We start from the raw sequence: 24,154 nt of genomic DNA on the forward strand, positions 1-24,154 counted from the left end.
CTGATGCAAACAAATTACGAAATTTTACTTACCAGCACTTGTTAACCACGGAATAAAACATCTTTTATTTGAGAAAAATTATATATTGTTTTATATATTTATAATTGTAATAATATATTTATAATTATCTGCGTTTAAAATAGTACGTATGTATATATACCTTTATGTTTATATATATACATACTATATACACATATCTTTATTTTTGTATATATATGTACATACTATATTTATGAAATGCCAAACCTGTTAGCTATATTGTTGCAGAAATTTTTCATAAAAACAGCTTGATAGCAGTGAGAAAAAATTTTCCTCATCGAACTGTCGAATATAAACGATTTAAATAATGAGTAAAAGTCTTAACAGGCATGTACAAGTATGGATAGATGTTAAGTGTTAAGTTTCTAATTTTAGGTATGTAAATGTAAATTGAAGGGGATACTCGAGTATTAAAGTTTATTGTGGTAAGGTTAATTCGGTTCTTGCTTCATTGACCTGCTCGTACATTATTTTTGTCCATATGGGTTTAGTTCAGGTTCGCGTTCTCGTTCTAGTTTAGGTTACGTTCAATTTTTCGCTAATTTCGTTCATTTATTCTTGTAAAAGCTCTTCTCAAATTAACACTCGTAATATCAATTTGTTTCTGTACTATAACTCATTGCAGTGTCCGTTGCGCTTCGTTAGCGGTTTTGACTCCGTTTTAGTTTTGGGGTACTTGGTCTCAAATCGGTCATTGTCTATACAAGTGGCATTCTGTGGCATTATTCATATTGTGGTGACTATGACTGTGACACAGTGATTGTGAAGGTCTAAGTCGTTTTGTTTGGTGGTTTTGCTCATTGCTGAAGCATTTTACATATTCGTATGTAGTATATGCATTCACCACCTTTGTGTTATCTTCGTTCTTATTGTATCTACCAGTTTCCGTTTTAACTCCGTTTGCGTTTAGTTTCCGTAAATGTTTTCTGCAGTCAGTTAGTTTCATTATATATCTTGTTTTATTAAGTAATGGAACGTTACTGTTATGGTTTTAATTTGGTTTGCTTTATGTTTTATGTCTGTGAAAAAGAAAAACAAAATACGCTCATTAACCTGCAAATATTAGTTCTAGAAACATATACTTTACAAAAAATACTTAGTAAATAATAAGACGGTCATATATTAGTGATCAGTCTGCTTAAAAAAATTTACAATTTTTAAATTGAAATAAAATTTTACTTACCAGTTACAAATTTTTGACATTGTCATTTGTTGATTTTTTGCAAAGAAAAATAAAATAAAATATAATTACGTTTCAAAGATTTTCTTACATTTAATTTCTACGCAAGCGTTTCCTTCCATTATCATCGCCATCTCCATTACCTCGTTCTTCGGCTTCCATTACCTAAAAAATAATTTCTCTATTTTATACGAGTACATATCATAAATATAATGCAATTTACCTTAATTTTTGTGCCACAAATTTCCGCACCGTTCAATGTTTGAATGGCTTTTTGGGCACTATCTCTATCCGCGTATTTAACGTAGCCGCAATTTTTATTCGGTAGCAAGTAAACATCGATTAAACCCTTCCAACAAGAGAAAACATTCTTCAATATAGACTGCGGAAGATTCTGTAATTAAAAGTAGAAATATTAGCATATATGTACATATATACTGGACGTTTTGTTTAATATATAAACTTACCGCAGCTAAAACGATAAACAAACGCTGTGCTACTGTTGTATCGGGCGATACCATGGGCTGGGCAGGTGGCAATGGGACATTACATATTGAATCCTTTTTAGTACGCTCTATTGAAAAAAAAAAAAAAAATTTAAAACTATTTCTGCGATTTCTTACATGTATAAATAGCATACTGTCTATAAAAGATGTGTCCATTCTAGCTGAACTCATTCCGGCCACTTTAACTATGATACGCTCCCCCATTGGATATTCCAAACCATGCAATTTGTCTCTGCGATAAAATAATACATATTATTTCATATATTTTTATAGTGATTGATAATTCATACTTTGCATAAATAGCTGCCTCAGGGTTGTCGTAAAGCACTATTGCTTCATTAGTTCTCGGTCCATCTGAAAATAATGAACAAAAAATAAAATCATACTTAACTAAAATATGGTCGAACGAACATTCTCTAGTTATTTGGCAATAATCCAAGCCAGGGATTATATCAAATAAACGCCATAACTGATCCTGATTCACGGAATGACTAGCAATCACTTCTAAACATGTTGGTTGTGGTACTGGTACATTCTGCATACGGAGGAATGCTGCCATATCGCTATTGAAAGAACAATTCCAATCATTGTTGAAGTTGCCATTGTTATAAGAGCCGCTGCCACTACCTCCACCACCACCACCACTGCGACCGGAACTAATAAGTGGGCTATCATCCGCTGGTCGACCGTATTGATCTCTTTGAGATCGTGTTGAACCTTTTGGTTCAGCGAATACTGCTTTATACTTTGTGGGGCAGTTTTCAAAGGCTACTGCAGCATGATAAAATCTACGGAAGTTCAAGTATATTAATATAACATGTGAATATCGGTGGCACAACCAACTCTATTACAATACTTACTTTGTGAATCGAACATAACCAAATCCTTTCGGAGATCCTGTGGATTTGTCTTTAACTATCGTCACATTTTCCACATCTCCCCATTGTGAAAATTCGTTTCTGATTTCCTCTTCTGTTGCAGATTTCGATATAACAATGAATAAACGCACATACTTTTCCTGTTCATTCTCTGACTTGTTCGAACCTTGGTTTCGACTAAAGACAAATATAAAACTTTAATAAAGGGAAAATTGTTGCATATATCTGAACTTACTTTGCTGCTACTAATACCTTCAACGTGCGATCCATTTTACCAATGGTTTTGCCATTCATCTCTTCTTGTGCCTTAGCGGCGTCTGATGTTTTGGCAAATTTTACATAAGCGATTCCTTTGTTTTCGCCCGAATTTTTATCCTTTACAACCCAAATATCTTCAATCTCACCATATGGAGAAAATGCATCACGGAAATCTTCTTCGGTATGTGCTTTGTTACAAATTATGAAAAGACGCGACATGGGCGGATCATCATCACTGGAATAATCTCGTCCGCCACCGCCACGTCCACTATCACGATGTCCATCCCGCGATTGTGATCGATAATCAGACATTACGAATATAATAAATCTACTGTTTTTTACGTAAAAATCGTTTTCTTGGACTAGTTTTTAATTTTATTTTGAAAATGTTCACAAACTTTAATTTGTTCTAGATAAAATGGCGTGGATAAAATTATGTATACCGGTAATAGGAATGTGTATTATCAAACTAATAATCGATTCACAAATAATCATTGAAATAATATTTTCTACTAGTGGTGTTGTATTTATTGATTATTTGCGATAAAATATTCTTCAGGTATTTATTTAAATAAGTTTTTTTGTCCTTATATAAATTTTTCTTAATTTTTCTTTTAAACTAATTTTCAATATAGCTTATATAGTATGTAGTATGTTCTCCAACATGACATACATACATATACTATGTACGCAATGTCTATTCGTGAATCTGTCTTTTATGGTAAAATGAAATATAGTAAACATTATACATTATGAAATTTAATACTATGTTTGGACCGACAACGAAAACATGTTTTCGTGGGAGAAACTGGTTTTCGCACGAAAACTTGTGTTTTCGTCCATGTAAAATCTGTCAAACGAAAACACAGTTTTCGCTGAAAACTACTTGAAAACTTACATTCCACACATTATAATCGGTTCCTGCTCTAGTTTAATCGATGTTTTTGGAATACATATTTTGCCGGCCCTAAATTGTCACTTGATATTTGCTTACATTCCATATACATATAAATACAGCTGTCACTTGATATTCTCATATTAAGGAGATTCTCTTGCTCTTGCAAAACCTTGCACGTGGAGAAATTGCAGAATTTTCCTCTTGGTGCAACGGCACAACAACAAACACACCCAGAAAATTATTTGTAATGGCTGTAAAATATGTCAGACCAAAACCCATGTTTATTTTCGTGCCGTCATATATCACTAGATTCTGCAATGGGTGCTCTCTTGGCCTTGCATATTTCGGTATAGGATTTTAGCATTTTGTGTCATTGCGCAATCTTGCAAGAGCAAGAGAATGCCGCTATTGATAGTTGTCAGTGAAAACTCATCGAAAACACACATTGTCGGTCCGAACGACTTAGATTCCACAACATACAAATGTGTTTTCAAAATGTTTTCAATGTCGGTCCGAACATAGTATAACAGCTTTTTACAAAACATCAAAGTTATACCTAACATATATCTTGAAATATTTTTCCTTTCCCATATGTATACTATATGAACACCCTCTATATTTTGTGGATTGTAGCTCGATAACAGTTTATCGATCATTTTATATGCTCACTGTTCAAATCATTTGTTTTCAAAACTCCCTACACGTGTAACAATATTCAACAAAGTTTATTTATTTTATTAAATTATGGGTCGAAAGATACAAAATAAGAAAAAAGTCCCTCAACTTGAGATTGTGCCTATGGATGAAAATCCTCCACTTCCAGCACAGAGAACTTCTGAGGACGTCGTACCCAAAAGAGTAAGGAAACTGAGTAGACCATGTAGATCATTATCTGAACATACAATATTATTTTTAGGAAAAATGGGTAAATAAGCAGCGTGTTCTAGTTTTTGCTGCTCGAGGTATTAACCATCGTGATCGCCATCTGCTGCGAGATATAAAAAGTCTAATGCCTCATCATCGTCCGGAATCAAAAATGGAACGTTCGAAAACGCTATCTGTAATTAATGAAATGTGTGAAATGAAGCACTGTAACAAAACAATATTATTCGAAGGACGCCGAAAACGTGATTTATATATGTGGGTGGCTAATGCCGCTACAGGACCTTCCGCTAAATTTCTTGTTGAAAATATTCATACAATGGCAGAACTGAAAATGACTGGTAACTGTTTGCGCGGATCTAGACCATTATTATCATTCGATACTAAGTTTGACGAAGTCCCACATTTGAAGTTATTGAAAGAATTGTTCACACAAACATTCGGTGTACCTAACCATCATCCAAAAAGTCAACCTTTTATAGACCATGTCTACACTTTTACATATCTGGATCATCGCATATGGTTCAGGAATTTTCAAATTCTCTCAGAAGATGGTGGTTTAGCTGAGATCGGACCTAGATTTGTTATGAATCCCGTTAAAATATTTGAAGGTTCATTTACTGGCAATGCTATTTGGGAAAATCCAAACTATATAAGCCCATCTCGTCAACGTCAAATGTTAAAGAAAGCCGCAAAGGAGAGATATGTGAACCGTGTAGAACAGAAAGTTCATCAAGAAGTTAATAGGCCAAAGGAGGCATATGAAGGATTAGAGTATGAAGAGTTATTTGAAAATGAGGATGCTATAACGACAGCAAAGTTTCTAGCGGGTGAGTTATATGAATATAGATTTTATCGTGCTTTTACATTTTTTTTTTACTAATTGACCTTATTTTTTAACAGAGAAAGCCAAGAAAAAGGTGGTTGTGGATCCAAGTAAAGAAAAACCTTCCAAGTCAGCATTGACGAAAAAAATCAAAGAGAAACAACTAAAAGCTGCAGTTGAACTAATCGCGAAAAAGAAAGCAAAAGTTTCGAATAAGAAAAAAATAAATGATTTGTAATAAAAAATTTATTTGATCTTTGTTCTTTATAATAGGTTATTTAGATATGGTAAATAAATGGAACATTATTAAAAAATATTGTAGTTTGTACGATCATTTAAATATATGTATGTACAATATTAACTTTATGAAATGTGCATCGTAATTGATCTTTGTGAATGAAAAGCGTTTGCACTACATCCATCGTAATTTTTTTTTTCGAGAGAATACACTGAAATAAATATCTTAGACTATTAATATATTTTGATATTTACTGAATCGCTTCATTGAGTTTATTTTGCAAAATTAAGGTATGTTTTCACTCAATTTCACTCAGTTATTCAATAAAGGCCTGTGCGTGATTTAGTCCTGTCGAATTGCTACTTTCCGACGCAATGAATGGTGATTGCATTCATACTACCTATTTTCTACTGCATAATACCATCAACAACGTCTGTGCGCGGCATTCTTGTCATGCTGAATGGCTCCTTATTAATGGGCATCATTTCTACTACTTGAATTGGTGGTTCTTCGCCCGGTTGTAACGGTTCTTCGCCAACTAATTTGGCCAAATTACTTTGTGCCCAACGACCACCACGCCCATTGATTGTTTTATCTTCGCAAACACATAAAAATAGTGTGTCTACCACCATCTGCAAATAATTTAATGAATTATTGCATAATTTGGCAAAATTATTCACTTACCTCAAAAAGTGTCAATATTATGTGTGCTATGAAAAATGAGAAAATGATTATAAAGATCACTGGAGCCATATAGAAATTTAGTCCGGGACGATCTTTCAGCACGAATATGCCAATGAGGCCACTAAGAGCTGCAACAAGAACTTTGCCCAGAAAGAGTATGAAGTCACCAATACTGTTGATAGTTGCCACTTGAAGGGCATTGGTTGCCATTGCATTCCATGCCTAGAAAACACGATTCACATCAATTAAGTTGTGAAGTAACACTCGAAATGTAGACTTACAATGCCTGCTGCTGGACAGAAATTTATAGATTCGATAGCAACAACTGTATAAGCGTTGTGATTCAAAAAGCGTATGAATTTTTCTAGCAGCCAAAATCCACAAATGCAGCATTTGAGGCAGCAAGAGGCGCATTCGGAACCTTTATCTTCAGCCTTCTTAAATCTGCATACAAAAATGTGTTAGATATTTTATTTTATAATAACTTTTATAGCATAACACATCCATACTTACTTGGCATAAAGATATGTAAGAATAAGTCGTGGTATTTTGAAAATCGTTATTACAAACGAACCCTTGGCCACGGTGCCTAAATGGTATTTAAGCAGTTTCCCGATGGCGTATGTGGTGGGAGTGGAAGTAGGCTTTTGGAAATACCAAAAAGCAACAGCCGCCGCAAGTGAAAATTGTTGGCAAGCAAATATGAATTCCGTCGTCCAAATGAGGCCAATCACATAAATCCAAAACATGCTTTTTATTGCCTTTGCGTCAGTGTATTCTACGCGTAAAATTGCTGAAAAGATAAATACACCGTTTAGTAGTAATTTTGACAAGCAATACATTTTTTTTCAAATTGGAATAAACTTAATAATATCAATTCTATAAAAACCGGACAACTTACATTTTTAGCACAATTGACAAGGGAATGCACGTTTTAAATAAGGGAAAATATCAACCACATTAGAACGGAAACACAAAACATACATAGCTACGGTTCAATTAAACATGACAACTAATTTAAAATGAGCTAATACATATTTTCACAACATTACTTTAGTTTGTTAACACAACGAAATACATTTTGTATATAGAAAACTTACTCTTAAAACTGGCATCTGTGGTGTTCTTCGGTGGAGTAATATCGGTGGGAAACGGTTGTTGATGGGCTGCGGTGTTGTCGAATGGCGCGATTGGGCTCTGTCCAGGTGCGCTGGCAGTTGCAATGCAAACCACGACCACTACCCAGAATGCTAAAAACAAAGCTAACGCTGCAAACGCCAATAACGGCGCAATTAATAAGCCCGGTAAGTTCATCATACACACGCCAGCCTCTTCAAAGAGCGCCGATAAACCAGAAAGCTTATTTTTAAGGAAGTAAATAATAACAACAAGAACTATCTGAAAGTACAATTAAGTATGTATAAAAAGGAATGTATTATGAAATGAGTTTTAAATTATTAACTACACAGTATACGCATTTCACTTACCAAAGCGATGGTGGCTAATATAGCGAGTATGTAAACGGCTTCTTCATTCCTAATGAATTCTTCCAACATTGAAAATTGAGCGTTTACGCGTGACTTATTGCGTATGCTATAATAGGCATACCACAGCACAGCCGTCAAAGCCAAACTGGCCACAATAACCAAAACACAGATAAGCCATGAAATAATACGCGACATCCAGTGCATGAGTGTAACCAATGCAATTGAGATTACTATAATAATATTTTGGATAATTCGATTTTCATTTTAAAAATTGGTTTCAATACATACATAAGGAAATGCCGCATATTATGGCAACAATGTGCCAGGTGGAATATATATCTGCCAAAAATTGTTGAGCGATATCCCATGAGTTAAGCAAATTGTATAATTCCTTAGCGTTGTTACCTTTCGGCATACAACGATGTAAAACTGGCGATCTAAAAAATCAACATGTCAATTGTTCACGCTCAATCAATTCACATTTTACTTACTCCTCATAGATTGGAAGTTTTGGGCAAGGGCCTAAATAATTGAAATATTCATCAATATTTTTAGTATTTGTATTGAGAATTGTATCCATATTGAAGTCATAGCGGCAGAGCTTTGTATTTGTATCCATGTAGTATCTGTTCAATTCCTGTACGTCCGTGATATTTCTTGAAGGGCATTCTTTTACACAGATTTTAATAGATTGACGCGGATTTTTAAAATCAAAATAAAACAGTTGCGGTTTATCTATTGTGTTCATGCCGGAAAGTGGGAAATTCGTGAATTTTTCATTGCGTTTTACTCCACAAGTATTTCCGAATGAGTCATAACCGTTAATCACTCGCAGTGGATTGCCATAAACGAAGGAAAATATCGCTATAACAATCTGAAAATGTATTAATAAAAAGTTGTATTCAATTAGCACCAATATAATATATTTATGCTAACATTGTTGTAAGCACGTATGTAGTATGTACATACATATGTACATATGTACTTATGTACGCATTAAGCAATAATTGGTTAATCATACGTGTGCTAGGTATTGCAATTTTTCATAATAACGATTTAAAGCACACAAGTAGTTTTTCGTATTCTCGTGATCCTACGATATGCGCATATACATACATATGTATATAGCACAAATATTTATACATATTTATATACAAATACATATTATGATGCGTTATCTTGATATCACAAACTAAAGGAATAAGTGCAGGCGTGCAAACATTCAAGCTCACAAAATTTGAAACCATGGTAACATAAGTGCCTATGTACATATGTACATATGCATGTAAGCATATAAGAAAGTAAACCGCCTTTTAATCCCGAGTGTGGGTGGTGCCGTCACTTAACAATTATGATCAAAAATTTACTCATAGTTACATACATACATACTTTGTGCATTGCATTCCATATAAATTGGAGTATGCGGATATCTTATTTACGGAACATACATACATATCTAACTAGTCATTAGAATTTTTGCTATTTGCTTTAATAATGCAGTAAAAAAAATAAAAAAAGTCTAAAACAGTGACGCCATCATCTTCGCTCATAGATATACTAATGTCTGTTTGTAAGTATGTACATTAAAATTCAATTGAAAAAAACTGAACTGTCTCTCAACACTTTCCCTTTTATGACCGGTGTGTCGAAAATAATAGGAGATACGTTTAATTCAATTACTCACCAGAAATAGCCAAAATAGTATAAATATAGCAAGCCAGAACGTATCTGTACATGTGCGGTATTTAGGACGATTCATTTGGGGTTCATCTCCATCCTTACTTTCGGCACAGCCCATTTTAATAGCTTACTTCCAACGTATCCGCAATAATGTTATATTGCGTTCTATTTAGCGCAATTTTAAACGATAATTCACCAAAAACTCTGAGCTAATGAAAACATATTCAATATTGAATTAAAAAAATTAGATAAACACTTATTTATGTGTAATTAATGCTTGTTTGTTATGCAGCTCTCCTTACTACTGTGTTTTTGGGCTCTTCCCTAACATTAAACAATTTCTTTGAGTCTATTTAACGCGCTACTAACGTATTATTAAACACCTTAAACATGGTTGCATTTACTTGACCCAAAATAAAAAATTTTAGTCTGCTACCATCTTACTCGCAGGCAAACTTAATTTCAACATTAAGTGTTATGTTGTGCCATTTCAAAAATTATTTTCATTTAGACTAATTTATAATGACTTAATTTTTAAAATATGATTATATTATTATTGAAGTTGTTTTAGTAGTAAACATATCTATGTAAAAGGAGCAGAAAAGTACCCACGATAACACTGCTTTGTGGATTGTAAATATGATTAGAAAGAAAATTGTTGAGTCTTGTTTACAATTGGCTTGAGTTGTGATAATTTGTGGAATTATATTTGTAAATAAAAGAAGGTTTTTAAATAAATTGTTTATAATGTCTATGCGACCAGATGATCATCGTCGAAAATGGGATAAGACAGAATACCAACGACTGGCACAGGAAAGATTACAAAACCAGGCGGCTAAGGCAAATCCGAAGGATGAAGGTTATATTTTTTATATATATAATCATAATTACATGTAGATATTTAAACTCGCAAATTCACACTAAATAATTGCATTACTTCATAGAAGTTGAGAGTAAAAATATTTTTAACTTATAGAACCTATACAACGCGAGAACCTAAAGCGGCGGGACTACAAAGTCGATCTAGACAGTAAACTCGGAAAAAGCGTTGTTATAAACAAGAACACTCCTACCTCACAATCTGGTGGCTACTATTGTAATGTATGCGATTGTGTCGTTAAAGACTCAATCAATTTTCTTGATCACATCAATGGAAAAAAACATCAACGTAATTTGGGCATGTCCATGAAAGTGGAGCGCAGTACCGTCGATCAAGTAAAAGAACGATTTCAAGCGAATAAAAAAAAGATGGAAGAAAAACAAAAAGATTATGAGTTGGAACGGCGCCTACGTGAAGCTAAAGAGGAAGAAGAACGTTACAAGGAGCATCGAAAAGAAAAACGGAAAGAGCGTAAAAGGAAAGCCAACGATACCGATCTATTGGGTGGCGGTTTATCTGATGATATGGCAGCTATTATGGGATTTTCTGGCTTTGGTGGATCCAAAAAGAATTCTTAGAAGAAAACAAGAAATTCGTAAATTTTTGGTTTTGTTTCTGTAATAATATTTGTTATTGCATTAAACATTGTAACATAAAAGCTAGTAAAAATATATGAACTTGAGCAAGAGAAACGTGTGGGAAGCTTCTACTGCCACCATCTGACATCGGATTATTCACGTGTGGCAACGTAGATGACACCGGGCACTTGGACTATGATAGTAATTCAAAGATATAAATGAAATAGAAAACATATATTAATATTTATAAAACTATTTTATAAGCACATAAAACAAAACTACCATAACTTACCAAAAGCGCTTTGTTTATAACTTCGGCCGCAAAACTTCGGAGCAATCGCGCTGGCTTCAGACCGCATAGCATTGCCGCTCTGACATAATTACAATTAATAATTTCGGTGAATTGCCTACAAAAAGTTAATATATCGGACTAAAATTATTGTTTTAGGATTTCGTCTAAAAAATTTTCAATTATAATTTTAATTCTCAAAGTTATTCAGAAAGAGTAAAAGGTTTGCAAAAAATTCGGGCCAACATATGCAGAAAGAACGTTTCGACTAGTTGAAGAGTACATTTAACACTTGCATATAAATCTTAACGTAGAGAATAAAAGATTGTAAAACATTATTTTAAATATATTGCAAATATAGAATTTAAGAAAAAATAAATATTAAAAACAAAAAACCCAATTACTTCTAAAAGTTTTTGCACCAAAAATTTTCTTATGTTTTATATGTATATGACAACGTGACTTTTCATAGTCCACATTTTTGTAAAATAATAAAAACAATTACAAAAGAAGAAACTAATCTTTATACAAAGCAACCAAGTATATAATTTAATTAAAAAGTGTCACCTACCAAAATATAACTTATGCAATAAATCAACTATTTATCTTTGCTAGTTTATATTGCAGTATATTTCTTGATTTAGAATTAACCTTTAACTATCCTAGAGTCTTCCAGTGCATTACAGTGTACCTATGTGTGTGTATTCTTTCTATTTCTACTGATAATTGCACTAAGATTGCATCATCACCTGCAAACATACGTTTTACTGCGTTTCTCAAACCAATCAGGAGGGCCCTCGCAGTCAATTAGATCGTCGCGAAGTTCCGTTACGCAGCTGTGATACTTTTCTAAATCTGCATATCAAATAGAATAATTGTGTAGATTTATTTAATGTAATTTCATAGATGGAGACCATGTTGGTTTACCAACGTTTCGACTTGGTTTCAGCTGGGCCACACATTTGTCCATAGAAGAATATTAAAGACCGATATAAACGCATATACAAATTCGTTGTTGGCAGTGGTACACAATCTGTTAGAGTTTCGTTAATGTGTTGCACCACATTAGATGTTTTAGCGCAAGACTTAGACAATGAGTCCCAGGTCAATAAGAGTAATATTCGTTCAGGACTTGTCACACGAATGCAAGCCAGATGCAGCATTACTTGCATCTCATCACACGAATCGGGTTGATCACATTCATCGTCCTGGATGTTGAGCAAAAATATAAGTCACACAGTAAGGGCTTGCTGTAGGTGTAAATACCTCTGCAACGTTTGAAAAACTATTTATAAATTCTTCTATAACACGATTACTCCAAAAGCAGCTGGCTAATGAAACTGCCGATAACAAAACTAACCACTTGTATATGTTTCTAGTATTCATATTGAGTTTGGTAAGAAAGCAGATTACAAAAGAAAGAAAACGGATGAAAATAGAATATCGCTTTAACTGTTTTGAAACAAATTTTAACGTTTTTAATTTTTTTGTTTTTGTCATTTAATTCGGTTTCATTTTTTACATTATTTATTTTATATATGTATATATGTATACACTGTCATTTTCATTAAAATTTATGACAGCGCTCCAAAAAATAAAACATGTTTATTAGAAATAATATTGATAAAGTAAAAACTAAATGCCTTCATACTTATCGTATACAAAACCAAAACATGTCTACCGACTAGCAATTGTAATGATATTTAGTACTTTTCGGCTTTGTGTACAATTAATGATTTTGCTCATCGTCTGTCATGGCAATATTCTTAAAGTAAATTAAGTAAAAACAAAACCGTTTTCAATGGGAATGTCCCAAGGAATGTCGAAGTAATCTTTGGGTAATGGGGTGCAATGTGTAGATTTGTAGTCACGGAAATGCTTCCTCAGCTGCAACAAAAAATTGCAAGAATTAATACTATTTAGAAAATAATAATATTTTGAAATACTCACTAAGAAATCGGCCATTTCGTCGCGTGTTTCCTCTGTGTAATCCTCACCAATTGGCATTGGAAATGATTTACCTTGATCGGAAGCATACGTTATGAGACGTGACATGCAGAGATCGTCATTGTTTACTAAAATTTGCAATGATTGCATATTATTGATATAAGAATTCCTTTCGAGAACAAAAACAGTATGCATAAATACAATATATTAGTAGAATACATTACTTGGAAAGTTCTTCGGATCCACAGGGCGTGATAGGAGTTTCTTCATCCGTGTTAACTGACTCGTTTTAAATATGAACGGATAACGATACTTTAGAAGAGTTAGAACTAAGTAGTTGCCACGATTTGTTTCAATTCGATTATCCCTATATAATTAAAAAAGTAATTAATATATTATAGTAAACTGCAACTGAATGGTATCAGCAAAAATCAACTCACTCTGAAATAATTTCGTCCTCAGTGCGACGTATTAGAGATATTGGTCCGTTATAATTTTGTATAGATTCCACATTATTTAAATTGCAATATTCTCGTATAGCAAGTCTGACAATACCCGATAAGCTCTCAGGCATTCGCGATTGAGCCAGATACAATATATCATCGAAAGTTGCGTCCAAAATCTACATATATAAAGACATGAATTTCACCAAATGACTATATTATTACATAATGCGTACCACTCCTTTCACGTCGGGATATAGATTTGATGCCCACAACGTGCTCACACCACCGATGCTCCAACCATACAAAATGATGTCCTCAACAGCGAAGCCAAGACGATGAATTGCTAATTGCACAACAGCATCAATGCCGTTTTTGTCTTGTTCGGGATACGGTGCACCAGTGCTACCGGCAAAACCGGGATGATTCCATCCCAATACAGAATATTTTAGCGAGAGTGGTGTACTCATTATACCGATTTCATAGTAAGCGGCATTTCCTTTAATATTTCAAGTAAACGAATCAAGAGTATTATTAGCAATGAGCTTTAAACTTTTATACAAAATTTAAAAAGGTAAAAAACAAACCTTCGGAACAAATTACAAGGGTTTTGCCATTTAGGCTGTTTTGACGGTTGTCTACAAAAATACTATCGATCTCATTGTAATCAACGGTTTTTACTTTGTATCTCACAGCATTGTGCTCCTCAACCAATTTTGCTCGTCCTTCTATCAAAAAACTATCTGCAAATAGAGAAAATATATGTTTATCAATCGTACTTTTTTGTAAAATAATACTTACTTAAATAATTTTGTAATATTTTTATGTATCCAGGATAAATCATTCTAATTCCAAAAGTGTGAATGGCAAAATAAGCTGCAAGTTTGCAAGGTAAATTAGCAAATCTCAATTGACGGCTGTCGCGGCTACTGGCAGATATCAATTGTCTTTTCTTGTCATCTCTGAAATGAATGTTAGAATTATTTTGTTTCTAAATTTCAATCACGGTTCTCTCACCCTTGCACACTTCGTGCATCGAAGTCTACCTGCCATGAACTGAAATCAAAATCAAACTTTCGAAGAGCACGCTTTGTTTCTTCATCGGAAGATAGCTTGGACATTTCAATTGCCCTCATCATTTTTACATATGATTTGGACTGTGTACGGCCGAAACCACGGATACACAACGTTATAACAACAATAATACCAATACTGGTAGTGAATTTGGCGAAAGACGAAATTGAATCTGCGACCAAATAGCCTCTTTTATACAAGAAAGTCACTATAAACGGTGAAGTGTAATAACTAATATTCCACATTAAAGACAGCTGCAATTGAAAAAATCATTAATATATAAATGTAAACATCATACATATATAGCCACTAGTTAAATTGTGTAAAATATGTGTGTCTCAAGACACATTACATTAATACATCCCTGAGAAAACTTACCGTAGATATTATTTGATCACCAAAGCGCTCCAAGCCACCAGGCTCATAAAGTTTCTAAAAATCAGATTATGTTTACGTGTTTTAGAAAACTATAGATAGATTTCTGTATGTATAAATATATTTACCTTATCCAAGCCATACTCCTGATATAATTTGGGTCCAAACACGTAACTAAAAAAACCCATTGCTGCAACTATGTAAGGTCAGAGTTCACTTTTAAACACTGCGATTTAATTATGCACAATTAGTCAATCAAAATGACTACAATGAACTCAAAACAACAAAATTAGAAAGATAGTATTTCCTAATTTGTGTCGCAAATGACAAACCAAAAATTTTATAACAAATCCAGCTGGTAAAATCAGTGTTGCCAATAAAGTTTATTGTAGTTTAACCAAATTTTGCGGGTAAAGTTGAATCTATAAAGGCCCTTTTGAGTGTATGCTTATATTCGAAGAACTAACTTAGCCATATCTACCATATTTATAAACTCCCATATATTTCTTGGTGTTATTGAGGCGATGTGATCTTATTTGGAAACATTAGCTTTTATCCTGCATCTGCAGAGGTGTTCTAGAGTTTCAGGCTCCAGGTCGCAAACGTAGGAGTTGCTGCCACAAAAGTTGGCGTTTGTGAACACGATCTAACTCATACGTATATTATAATTAAAAGTCCGGCAACAATAAGTGCATTTTTTGACAGGTAGCAAAATGACATTTCAGCGTGCCTCGTATTAATTTTTCGTCGCGTCTTGTGAAAATATTTTCAATTATTTTCTGTGATTATATTGTAAAAAAATGATTAGTTAGGAAGTGATTATAATAAAATGCACATAATTAATCAGCTCAGTTAAACATAAACTAAAAAAATAACAATAAAGCTTTATTGAATTTCTCTTGAATATTGAGTGCATTGAATGTTTATATATATTTTTTAGTAAAGTACCGACAAAAGGAAACCAAATCATTCATTTGGAAAGTTAATGATGCATACTACATAACATATATACTATAATTTATTTCAGTTCACAAATACAAATATTTCTTAAGTGAATAGTGTAATAAAGAAAAGTGCCAATTCTAAAATTGTGCACATTGTTTCAACTACAATATGGCACCGGCGCCCCAGCCCTTGGAGGGAAAATTTCAAGGTCCGATGGCTGGTTATCTACCCTCCGGTCAGGAGGGCGGTCCACGTATGAACACAATTTCACTTGCAGTACTAATTGATTTTATTATACAAAGAACTTATCATGATCTCACTGTACTTGCTGAACTGTAAGTAAATTTTATTATGAGTTATATTTACTTATTTTCGTCTTCCTATTTATATCTTATATATATTTTATATCTTATATATATATGATATCTAAATATATAAACATTTGTGGTTTGTAGGCTTCCGCGAAAAACGGACATGGAGCGAAAAATCGAAATTTACAATTTTTCCGCACGAACGCGGCAGCTATTTATACGTCTTATTTCTTTGGTCAAATGGGCGAATTCAGTTTCTAAAGTAGATAAATCGGCGGTAAGTATAAAAAATTCGTTTTAATTCAAATTCTATATTTATATATGTGTATATTGAATCTTTTTTCATATTGACAGAATATCATGAGCTTCCTGGACAAACAAAATATGCTTTTTATTGAAACTGCTGATATGTTGGCCCGCATGTCTCGTGAGACACTAATACGTGCTCGCCTGCCAAATTTTCATATTCCTGCAGCTGTTGAGGTACTTACAACAGGTACATATAACCGCCTTCCTACGTGCATACGCGAACGCATTGTGCCACCAGATCCCATAACTCCAGCTGAAAAGAAACAAACGCTTTTAAGATTAAATCAAGTAATACAACATCGGCTAGTTACCGGCAAGTTGTTACCGCAAATGAGAGAATTTAAGGTAAATACCAATAAAAAACCGAAAGCAATTTTTTTATATGTGCAAAAATTATTTGTATTAGATCAAAAATGGACGTGTGACCTTTGAAGTAAAGCACGAGTTTAATGTTTCTCTAACTGTCATGGGGGATGGCAACAATGTACCATGGCGACTTTTGGATATCGACATACTTGTTGAGGACAAAGAAACTGGCGGTATAACGAATTTTTCATAATTTTTTATCATTCATATACAAATTGTTTAATTTAATTATTTCTTAGATGGCAAAGCTTTGGTGCACCAGTTACAAGTAAATTATATTCATCAACTTATTCAAGCACGCTTGGTAGAAAATCCAAATGCACTTAGCGAGGTTTACAATTGTCTGCACTATTTTTGTCAATCGCTGCAATTAGAAGTACTTTACACACAAACACTGCGGCTGAGTTACGAACGTTTAGATGACAATATTAATGTAGAGGAGTACGTACCTGGCGTAAAAATAACAGTGTCCTATTGGCGAGAACTTACCAGTAAGGACTCGAAATCTGAGTTGGGCTATCGTTTAACCGTACAATCGGATCCTAATGAAATCGGACGACCACTTGCTGTTGTACACGTACCCTCATTGGGCGCAAAGGAGTCGGCTGAGGTAGCGGATCGTGCAGTACGTTCCGATCACCTTTCCATGGAGCGTTTAATTGTGTATACAGTGTATATACGTTCCGTTTCACGACTCAATGATCTAAAATTGGAGTTCCAGTCATTTTTGAAAGATGTCGACTGTGAGTGTAATTGCATAAAATTGTGTAATCTTTATAAAATAAAAATATATTTATAATAATTTCGTATTTTGGTAGTCAATTTACAAGGAACGCCCGCTATATTGACCGTGCCAGTGCTGACGCCGTGTTTGCGTGCTGAACAAGTGCATATAACTATTGACACACACACCGGCATGCTAAGATGTCACGTGCCAAAGCATTTAGACTGCCCCATCATGCCGGAAATGCAAGCTTGCTTGAATGGCGATAGAAGTAAATTACAGCAAATCATGTCTGAGTTGAGGTAAAAATTTCAATTCAAACACGTTTTCGTCGAAATGATTTCATTCATATACATATGTATATATACATATGATTCACTTTATTCATATTTATGTATATACATAAGTATATAGTACACATGTAATAATGTAAACTTCATCACTGCTATTCTTTTTTGCAGATTTTGGATAACTCATCGTCGTTGCGAAAAAACCTTGCAACATTTACCGGCAGCTACCACAGAAACATTACCTTTTCTTTCGCTGCCCGATAATCCGCTCATGCAACCAGGCCGACATAAAATTTATGTTAAACTGCATCGGCATCCTAATGTTATAATTGCAAGTGACTGTATATTCATACCGAAACAGCAACCAAATTACACTATATTTTTGTTTATTTTTAGGTCGTGGAATTAAAGGAGAAATCCAACACGCCGAACGAAATGGAATACACTTTTCATTTAGGCTTTGTCGCATATCAGACCACTGAGACCGACGTGACAACTGAGGAAGCACAAAATACACGTTTGGTTTCCAGTTCCAATCCACCGCCACATCCACCCACTGTTAGCGCAGAGGTGCCTAAGGTTTATACAAAATTATTGCGTCTAATAGAATTTGACACCTTCGTGGCCACACACGGACCTGGAACCGATGTCGATGGTAGTTATTAATTTCCGCTTTTAAGTCCATATATTTATTTTATATTCATTGGCTTTGTCCATTTCCATCGTCCACGCATAGAATTGCCACCACATAAGCGCAAGGCAAACAGCGAAATCGGCCCGCCAGCCAAGCAACAAAAAACCATTTATCCAGCTTACTTTATACCCGAATTGGCGCATGTCATTGCCATGTGCGATGAAAAGATACCGTTTTTGAATTTAGCACAGGAGTTATCACGTCGCGAAATACCACATAGCGGCCTGCAAGTAGAGGCGAATGCAGCGTCACTGGTGCTGAAGATACTTGCGCTCCCCATGCCGGGTCAGCAGCCACAAGATCAAAAGGTATTTTTGAGCACATCATTTTATACTCGGTATGTGTACTTAGTTACAATATATATTTTTTTTTCTACAGAATCCCACCAGTTCGTCATTGCCAGTTCTCGAGAAACCGATCATCAACGATCTATTGAAGCGCTTGCTCTCGATATCCATACGTTCGCAAATGAACAAATCCAACCAAATGCGCAATTGGGGTGTCGAGTTCGTATTTTACAGCACACCCCTACAGAGCACCCATCAAAAAGAGCAAGGCAATCGTCGCACAGTTTATTTGACGTACGAACAGGCAAATCATGATTTCGTGAAGACCGTTGATGATTTATTGCGCGACTGGTCGAAGATTGTCTACCTTTACACATTGGTTTTTAGTTTCGCCGAGCATGTGAAAAATAGTAAGTAATTATACTGTCTTTTCATTTGTATATATGTATGTGTAGTAGTCTTTTAGTATCTGAGATACTGATCCCTAAAAGCTGCTCATTCGTCGGAATCGCGTATATCGGACCACCATGGGATATACATACCTGTCACAAATTGACCGATGAAATGTAAACGGCTATCTGCCTGCCCTTTTGCGCTTGTTCGCTGCACGAAACCTAACATTTTTCCCAACTAAATCCACAGCGACCATAAACAAACTAAACGAAGGAGTACACACTTGACCTTTATATTGCAGTCGATATTTCGACTGTTAATAACCCTAAGATTTTAGATGTGACACTCGACAGCCTATGCTCCTTCACTCTTCACATGACCGCGATTATTGCCAAAGTACAGTGCCATGAGGAAAAGACAAAGAAACGTTTTTGGTAACATACATGGCAATCGTCCGGCCTGTCCTAAACTATGCCGCACCAATGTGGTCGCCTGGGTACGGTGAAACGCAAACTAGCAGCGCACTCCGGACTACAACCGGATGCCTCTTGATATCTCCTCTCGAACACCTATGTACATAGTGAGGCCCGTATGCTTCCAGTTAAGGAGCATAATGAACTCCTCTCCAAACAGTTCCGGCTGGGATGTTCTCGCAGAAATCGATATCAGACAATATGCCGACCAAACTTCCAACAAGCACTGACCGCCATTCACAGTGGAGCCATCAACACCTTCACCGACTCCCTTCCAGTGAATGGTGTACTCGGGGTCCAATCACCACCCATCGCAGATGAAGAGCTCGAGTTGCCGCGAGAAACGCGAGTGATCCGCAGCTTCGTTCTGGATATTGTAGCAGGTTAAACTCCTACCTATCCAGAATAGACCCCGATATATCAAATATGTATCCAGTTCCGGCTGGGATCTCCGAACAAATTGTTCAGATCGGACCACTATAGCATATAGCTACTGTTCCCACGACAGTCTGGTCAACTTAACCGAGACGGACCCAGATTTTTATCCGGCCAGGGCAGGCAACTCGGCATAATTCTGCTGCTATAACAACAACAACAACATAACTGCCATACAAACTGTTAGACCGAAATCAACATAAATATCTGTTCATACCTCTTATGTTACAAGAATTCCATTCGTGAATTTTTATCAAATTAATTATTTACTTTTCCTTCTAGAACGTCTGAATCTCGCCGATATGGTTAGCGTAAAGTCGTACAATTACATGAATGTTCTGCTGGGCTACGGACCTAAGAAGGAAGTCACTTGCAATATTTCTTGGTGCGCACAAACGAATGGTTTCCGTTTGATATACGTTGGCGGCATATCAGCGGTGAACGCACATTCTATGATGCGCGACCAGTTAGCCTCGCACTTGAATCGTCAGCATAATCTTACGCAAATCGTGCAAATACTGCATGAAACATACACTCCGCTGAGTTCGATTTCCAAGCTGCCCATCATACCACTCCTGGGCATACCGGTATGTATTTTTTTACGATTACTTATACGTATATACATATACGTATATATTATATATATATTTCATTTCATATACACAGCGGCCGCAAGTACCTATCCTGTCGTTTTGCATACTACCGCAGTCGCCGTGTCTCATACGTTTGACATATCAAGCTATTTACTGCCTGGAGATACGCATGCGCAATGGCCGCTTAGTATCGATTCGCGATGGCGCATACTCGCGCTTCGATCGTAATTTAATAGATGAGTTCACACCAATACAAGGGTTGAAAGTGAGTCCATTAACGGTTTATTACGTGAAACATTTCTAAAAATGCATATTTAAATTTGTAGGGTTTCCTCTTGAAACATGTCGATGAAAATGCCGTTTACCGTGGTCGTTCACAAAGTGAGGATGACAATCCACCCTCACCTTTAGGTATGGAGGACAACTACTGCGGTCCTGGCAGTGTGTCTGGCGCTGGCGCCGGTGGTTCATCACCTTTTACAAGTGGTGGCATGCGTGGTCCACAGTCACCACGTGATAGCGGTTTGCGTTTTCCCGCACCACATACTCCACCATCCAGCTCAAATCCACACACGCCAGCGAGTCCACATCCATCCGCCAACGCTGGCGGTGGTAACAATCCAAATCATCCGAATTTCAATTTAACCTCACCACCCGCACACCACATGCCACATCCTTCACCCGGCGGTCTTATGCCATCATCACCACTAAATCCCCAACCAAGCCCACATATGGCCCATAGCCCCGGTCCGAATACGTTGTATATGCAGGGCCATCAGGACTCACCGTTTACCGCCATGTCGCCGGCAAACACAAATTGGCCCGGTTCGCCAAGCATGCCGCGGCCATCACCACGTCCGGGTCAAAGTCCGGAGCATAAACCAAGTGGCAGCTCTGGCGGCAACACAGGCACCTCTTCGGCTATGTCACGTGTGCCCTCGAATCGTTCGTGGGCCGGCGCGGTGCCCACGGTACTCACGCATGAAGCATTGGAGACGCTATGTCGGCCCAGTCCGCATCCCAACAAAGATATCACTGGTTCGGAAATTAGTCCATTGGAACGCTTTTTGGGTTGTGTATTCATGCGTCGCATGCTGCAACGGCACATTCAAGGTGACGAATCGATTACGCCACTCAATTCCAATGAGCCCGGCATGGTGCTCTTCAAGGTGGACGGCCTGCAATTCCAGGTGATGCTAAACCAAATGCATATGGAGTCGTTGCATTTGAAGGCACAGCATTTGCCGACACCACCCACACCGGACGGCAAGCAACCATTCCAGCTGAGCGCCGATGATTTGTTAGTGCTGGAGCAGTTCTTCGATTTGCGCGTGGTGGCGCCACCATATCGGCCGAACGCTATGACTGCCTTCTGTCGCGTGCTGAGCTGTCCGGGCCAAGTGCTCAAGGACTTTGTGCAAATAATGCGCCTCGACCTCAAGCCGGAGGTAATGGGCGATCAACTGAAGTGGGCCTTGCAATTCTGCATGCGCGTGCCACCGTCGGCGGCGATCATACCAATAGGTACGCCGGGCATCTATATCTGCAAGTTAAAGATTCTCTTTTTCGTAAGTATTGTTGTTTTTTGCTTTAAATTCATTTCGTAATTGCATGATTGTTGATTTGTTTGGCTTCCAGTTGCAAATCACACGCATACCATACAAGGGCAAAGAGTGGAAGGATAGCCCCACGTTGCTGCTGCCAATGGTTTACGATCTAACTTCGAATATTACACAGTTGGTAGAGCGGCGAGAACAGGTGCAGTCACCGGCCATGAATGCCGCCAGCGCATTGTTGCGCCGCTTCACCGAATTCAGCGTTCAACATGGTCAGTGCTCGCTCTTTCCAGCAGTTTTGGATTTGCTAACCAATCTGCAGCTGCCAAACGATGTGCCGCCGCCAAATCAGGTGAGTATCTAGCTGCAAATTGCGAAATATTCAAACTTATACTAATTTCTTTGTATCTTTCTGCGCTAGAATATTGGACCACCGGTCGGCCAAGTGGTGGGTTCCAGTCCAAATCCGATGATGCACTCGCCGATGCAGCAAATGGGTCAGATGGGCCCATCGCCAGTCGGTCCTGGTTACCCGCAAATGGCGCAAAATCAAGGTCCGCAGTGATGAAGGCGCAAACGCCGCACGGTAAACAAGAATAACAACTGTGCTGGCAGTGCTGGCGGCGACTAAAAAGCAAAGCGCACACGCAACGCGCATTATTTGCTACACAAACTGATGGGACACAAATTAACCGGCCTTCAACTCCGACTAACTTCAGAACATTTGTTGTTTTTCTTTTATATTTTGGACATATTTTGAGGGATGACTGTGTTGGAAATCGTCGAACAATGACAAAATTTATACATAGCAGTTGCAAAGATTAAGATGCATATACTTATATATATATATAAATGTTTGGAAATTAGTTATATAAATGATTTGACGAAAAATACTATTTATTAAGAATGCTGAATAGATTATAATTACCGCAAATAACTGCAGTTTTTCTCTTCATACACCAAAATAAAGTGCTAAATAAAAATCATATTGTATTATTAAAGAAATACACAAAAAAACTAAGTTTTAAATTATTTAAATATTTCACTAGACAAATATCCATCAATTCGGTTATTTTTTAGTTAAATTTGAGGTTAGATAATAGTGTTATACACAATAATCAAATACCTTAAGAGGTAAGTTGGTCTAAGATTTTTAAACTATCGACAAAACGGTTTGAGCCTATCAAAAATTTGATGAGACGGCTAATTATAGTTTCGGCTATGCCTCGAAATTATTCCGAAAAATATTTTTACTTCGATAATTATCTGAAAAATATGTATAAAAAGATCGTATGAAAACTTCAGGCCGATCGGTCAAGCCGTTTCAGAGCAGTTTTCCCCGCAAGAGTTTTTTTTGGAGTTGATTACACTAGACAAGTAGTACCGTTTCCGTGACGAAACCAGGATGGGGTCGTTACCGCTGCATCGAAGCTATAAGTCGAATTAAGCTCTTTTATTGACATCATTATTTTGATTTTGATTTGAATGGCAGCTAAATACCAATATGTTTTAATGCTCCGATCTGGACAATTTCGGATATTATAGCGTTGCCTTGGCTAATAAGCCATGCCAAATTTCTTGACGACTTTTTGTCAAGACAAACTTAACACGATTCCCACAACAGCCGGATCTACGT

The 24,154-nt window shown here is 36.3% G+C and overlaps 7 protein-coding genes across 8 annotated transcripts; 3 read left to right on the top strand and 4 right to left on the bottom strand.

Annotated features, from left to right (window-relative positions):
• Positions 1–342: 342 nt before the first annotated feature.
• Positions 343–3,173, bottom strand: LOC120777019 (RNA-binding protein 45). Its single transcript, XM_040108132.1, has 9 exons — positions 2,839–3,173; positions 2,586–2,780; positions 2,137–2,513; positions 2,016–2,079; positions 1,860–1,957; positions 1,687–1,793; positions 1,443–1,613; positions 1,311–1,384; positions 343–1,058 (listed from the first exon to the last, which is right to left on the bottom strand). The coding sequence occupies exons 1-8, from the start codon at positions 3,171–3,173 to the stop codon at positions 1,313–1,315; spliced, it is 1,419 nt and encodes a 472-aa protein (XP_039964066.1). The 3' UTR covers positions 343–1,058; positions 1,311–1,312.
• A 1,272-nt stretch (positions 3,174–4,445) lies between these two features.
• On the top strand, positions 4,446–5,783 carry LOC120777313 (ribosome biogenesis protein BRX1 homolog). Its single transcript, XM_040108552.1, has 3 exons — positions 4,446–4,617; positions 4,676–5,471; positions 5,545–5,783. The coding sequence occupies exons 1-3, from the start codon at positions 4,504–4,506 to the stop codon at positions 5,703–5,705; spliced, it is 1,071 nt and encodes a 356-aa protein (XP_039964486.1). The 5' UTR covers positions 4,446–4,503; the 3' UTR covers positions 5,706–5,783.
• A 159-nt stretch (positions 5,784–5,942) lies between these two features.
• LOC120777312 (choline transporter-like 1) lies at positions 5,943–9,876 on the bottom strand. The gene is made up of 9 exons (XM_040108551.1): positions 9,561–9,876; positions 8,368–8,750; positions 8,165–8,313; positions 7,877–8,106; positions 7,490–7,787; positions 6,903–7,182; positions 6,671–6,833; positions 6,390–6,611; positions 5,943–6,337 (listed from the first exon to the last, which is right to left on the bottom strand). The coding sequence occupies exons 1-9, from the start codon at positions 9,672–9,674 to the stop codon at positions 6,113–6,115; spliced, it is 2,064 nt and encodes a 687-aa protein (XP_039964485.1). The 5' UTR covers positions 9,675–9,876; the 3' UTR covers positions 5,943–6,112.
• A 326-nt stretch (positions 9,877–10,202) lies between these two features.
• LOC120778626 (zinc finger matrin-type protein 2) lies at positions 10,203–11,305 on the top strand. Its single transcript, XM_040110510.1, has 2 exons — positions 10,203–10,415; positions 10,533–11,305. The coding sequence occupies exons 1-2, from the start codon at positions 10,304–10,306 to the stop codon at positions 11,012–11,014; spliced, it is 594 nt and encodes a 197-aa protein (XP_039966444.1). The 5' UTR covers positions 10,203–10,303; the 3' UTR covers positions 11,015–11,305.
• Positions 11,067–12,799, bottom strand: LOC120778627. The gene is made up of 5 exons (XM_040110511.1): positions 12,570–12,799; positions 12,235–12,511; positions 12,053–12,158; positions 11,307–11,421; positions 11,067–11,207 (listed from the first exon to the last, which is right to left on the bottom strand). The coding sequence occupies exons 1-5, from the start codon at positions 12,687–12,689 to the stop codon at positions 11,067–11,069; spliced, it is 759 nt and encodes a 252-aa protein (XP_039966445.1). The 5' UTR covers positions 12,690–12,799.
• Positions 12,800–13,039: 240 nt separating this feature from the next.
• Positions 13,040–15,481, bottom strand: LOC120778445 (phosphatidylserine lipase ABHD16A). Its single transcript, XM_040110235.1, has 10 exons — positions 15,271–15,481; positions 15,146–15,199; positions 14,711–15,021; positions 14,495–14,655; positions 14,281–14,436; positions 13,930–14,192; positions 13,691–13,872; positions 13,475–13,617; positions 13,254–13,378; positions 13,040–13,190 (listed from the first exon to the last, which is right to left on the bottom strand). Exons 1-10 carry the CDS (start codon positions 15,328–15,330, stop codon positions 13,080–13,082), a joined length of 1,566 nt encoding a protein of 521 aa, XP_039966169.1. The 5' UTR covers positions 15,331–15,481; the 3' UTR covers positions 13,040–13,079.
• A 438-nt stretch (positions 15,482–15,919) lies between these two features.
• LOC120776952 (mediator of RNA polymerase II transcription subunit 14) lies at positions 15,920–23,496 on the top strand. Of its 2 annotated transcripts, XM_040108042.1 has the most exons (16): positions 15,920–15,934; positions 16,083–16,422; positions 16,543–16,675; positions 16,753–17,052; positions 17,114–17,246; positions 17,313–17,816; positions 17,892–18,099; positions 18,259–18,418; positions 18,484–18,742; positions 18,824–19,089; positions 19,160–19,478; positions 20,652–20,956; positions 21,036–21,227; positions 21,289–22,530; positions 22,601–22,870; positions 22,940–23,496. In XM_040108042.1, exons 2-16 carry the CDS (start codon positions 16,256–16,258, stop codon positions 23,081–23,083), a joined length of 4,602 nt encoding a protein of 1,533 aa, XP_039963976.1. In that variant the 5' UTR covers positions 15,920–15,934; positions 16,083–16,255; the 3' UTR covers positions 23,084–23,496. The 2 variants fall into 2 exon arrangements, with proteins under 2 accessions (XP_039963976.1, XP_039963975.1); XM_040108041.1 differs by lacking the exon at positions 15,920–15,934 and having other exon boundaries at positions 16,010–16,422.
• The last annotated feature ends 658 nt before the right edge of the window (positions 23,497–24,154 follow it).

This window comes from Bactrocera tryoni, chromosome 5, assembly GCF_016617805.1.
Source record: "Bactrocera tryoni isolate S06 chromosome 5, CSIRO_BtryS06_freeze2, whole genome shotgun sequence".
NCBI classification, from domain to species: Eukaryota; Metazoa; Arthropoda; class Insecta; order Diptera; family Tephritidae; genus Bactrocera; species Bactrocera tryoni.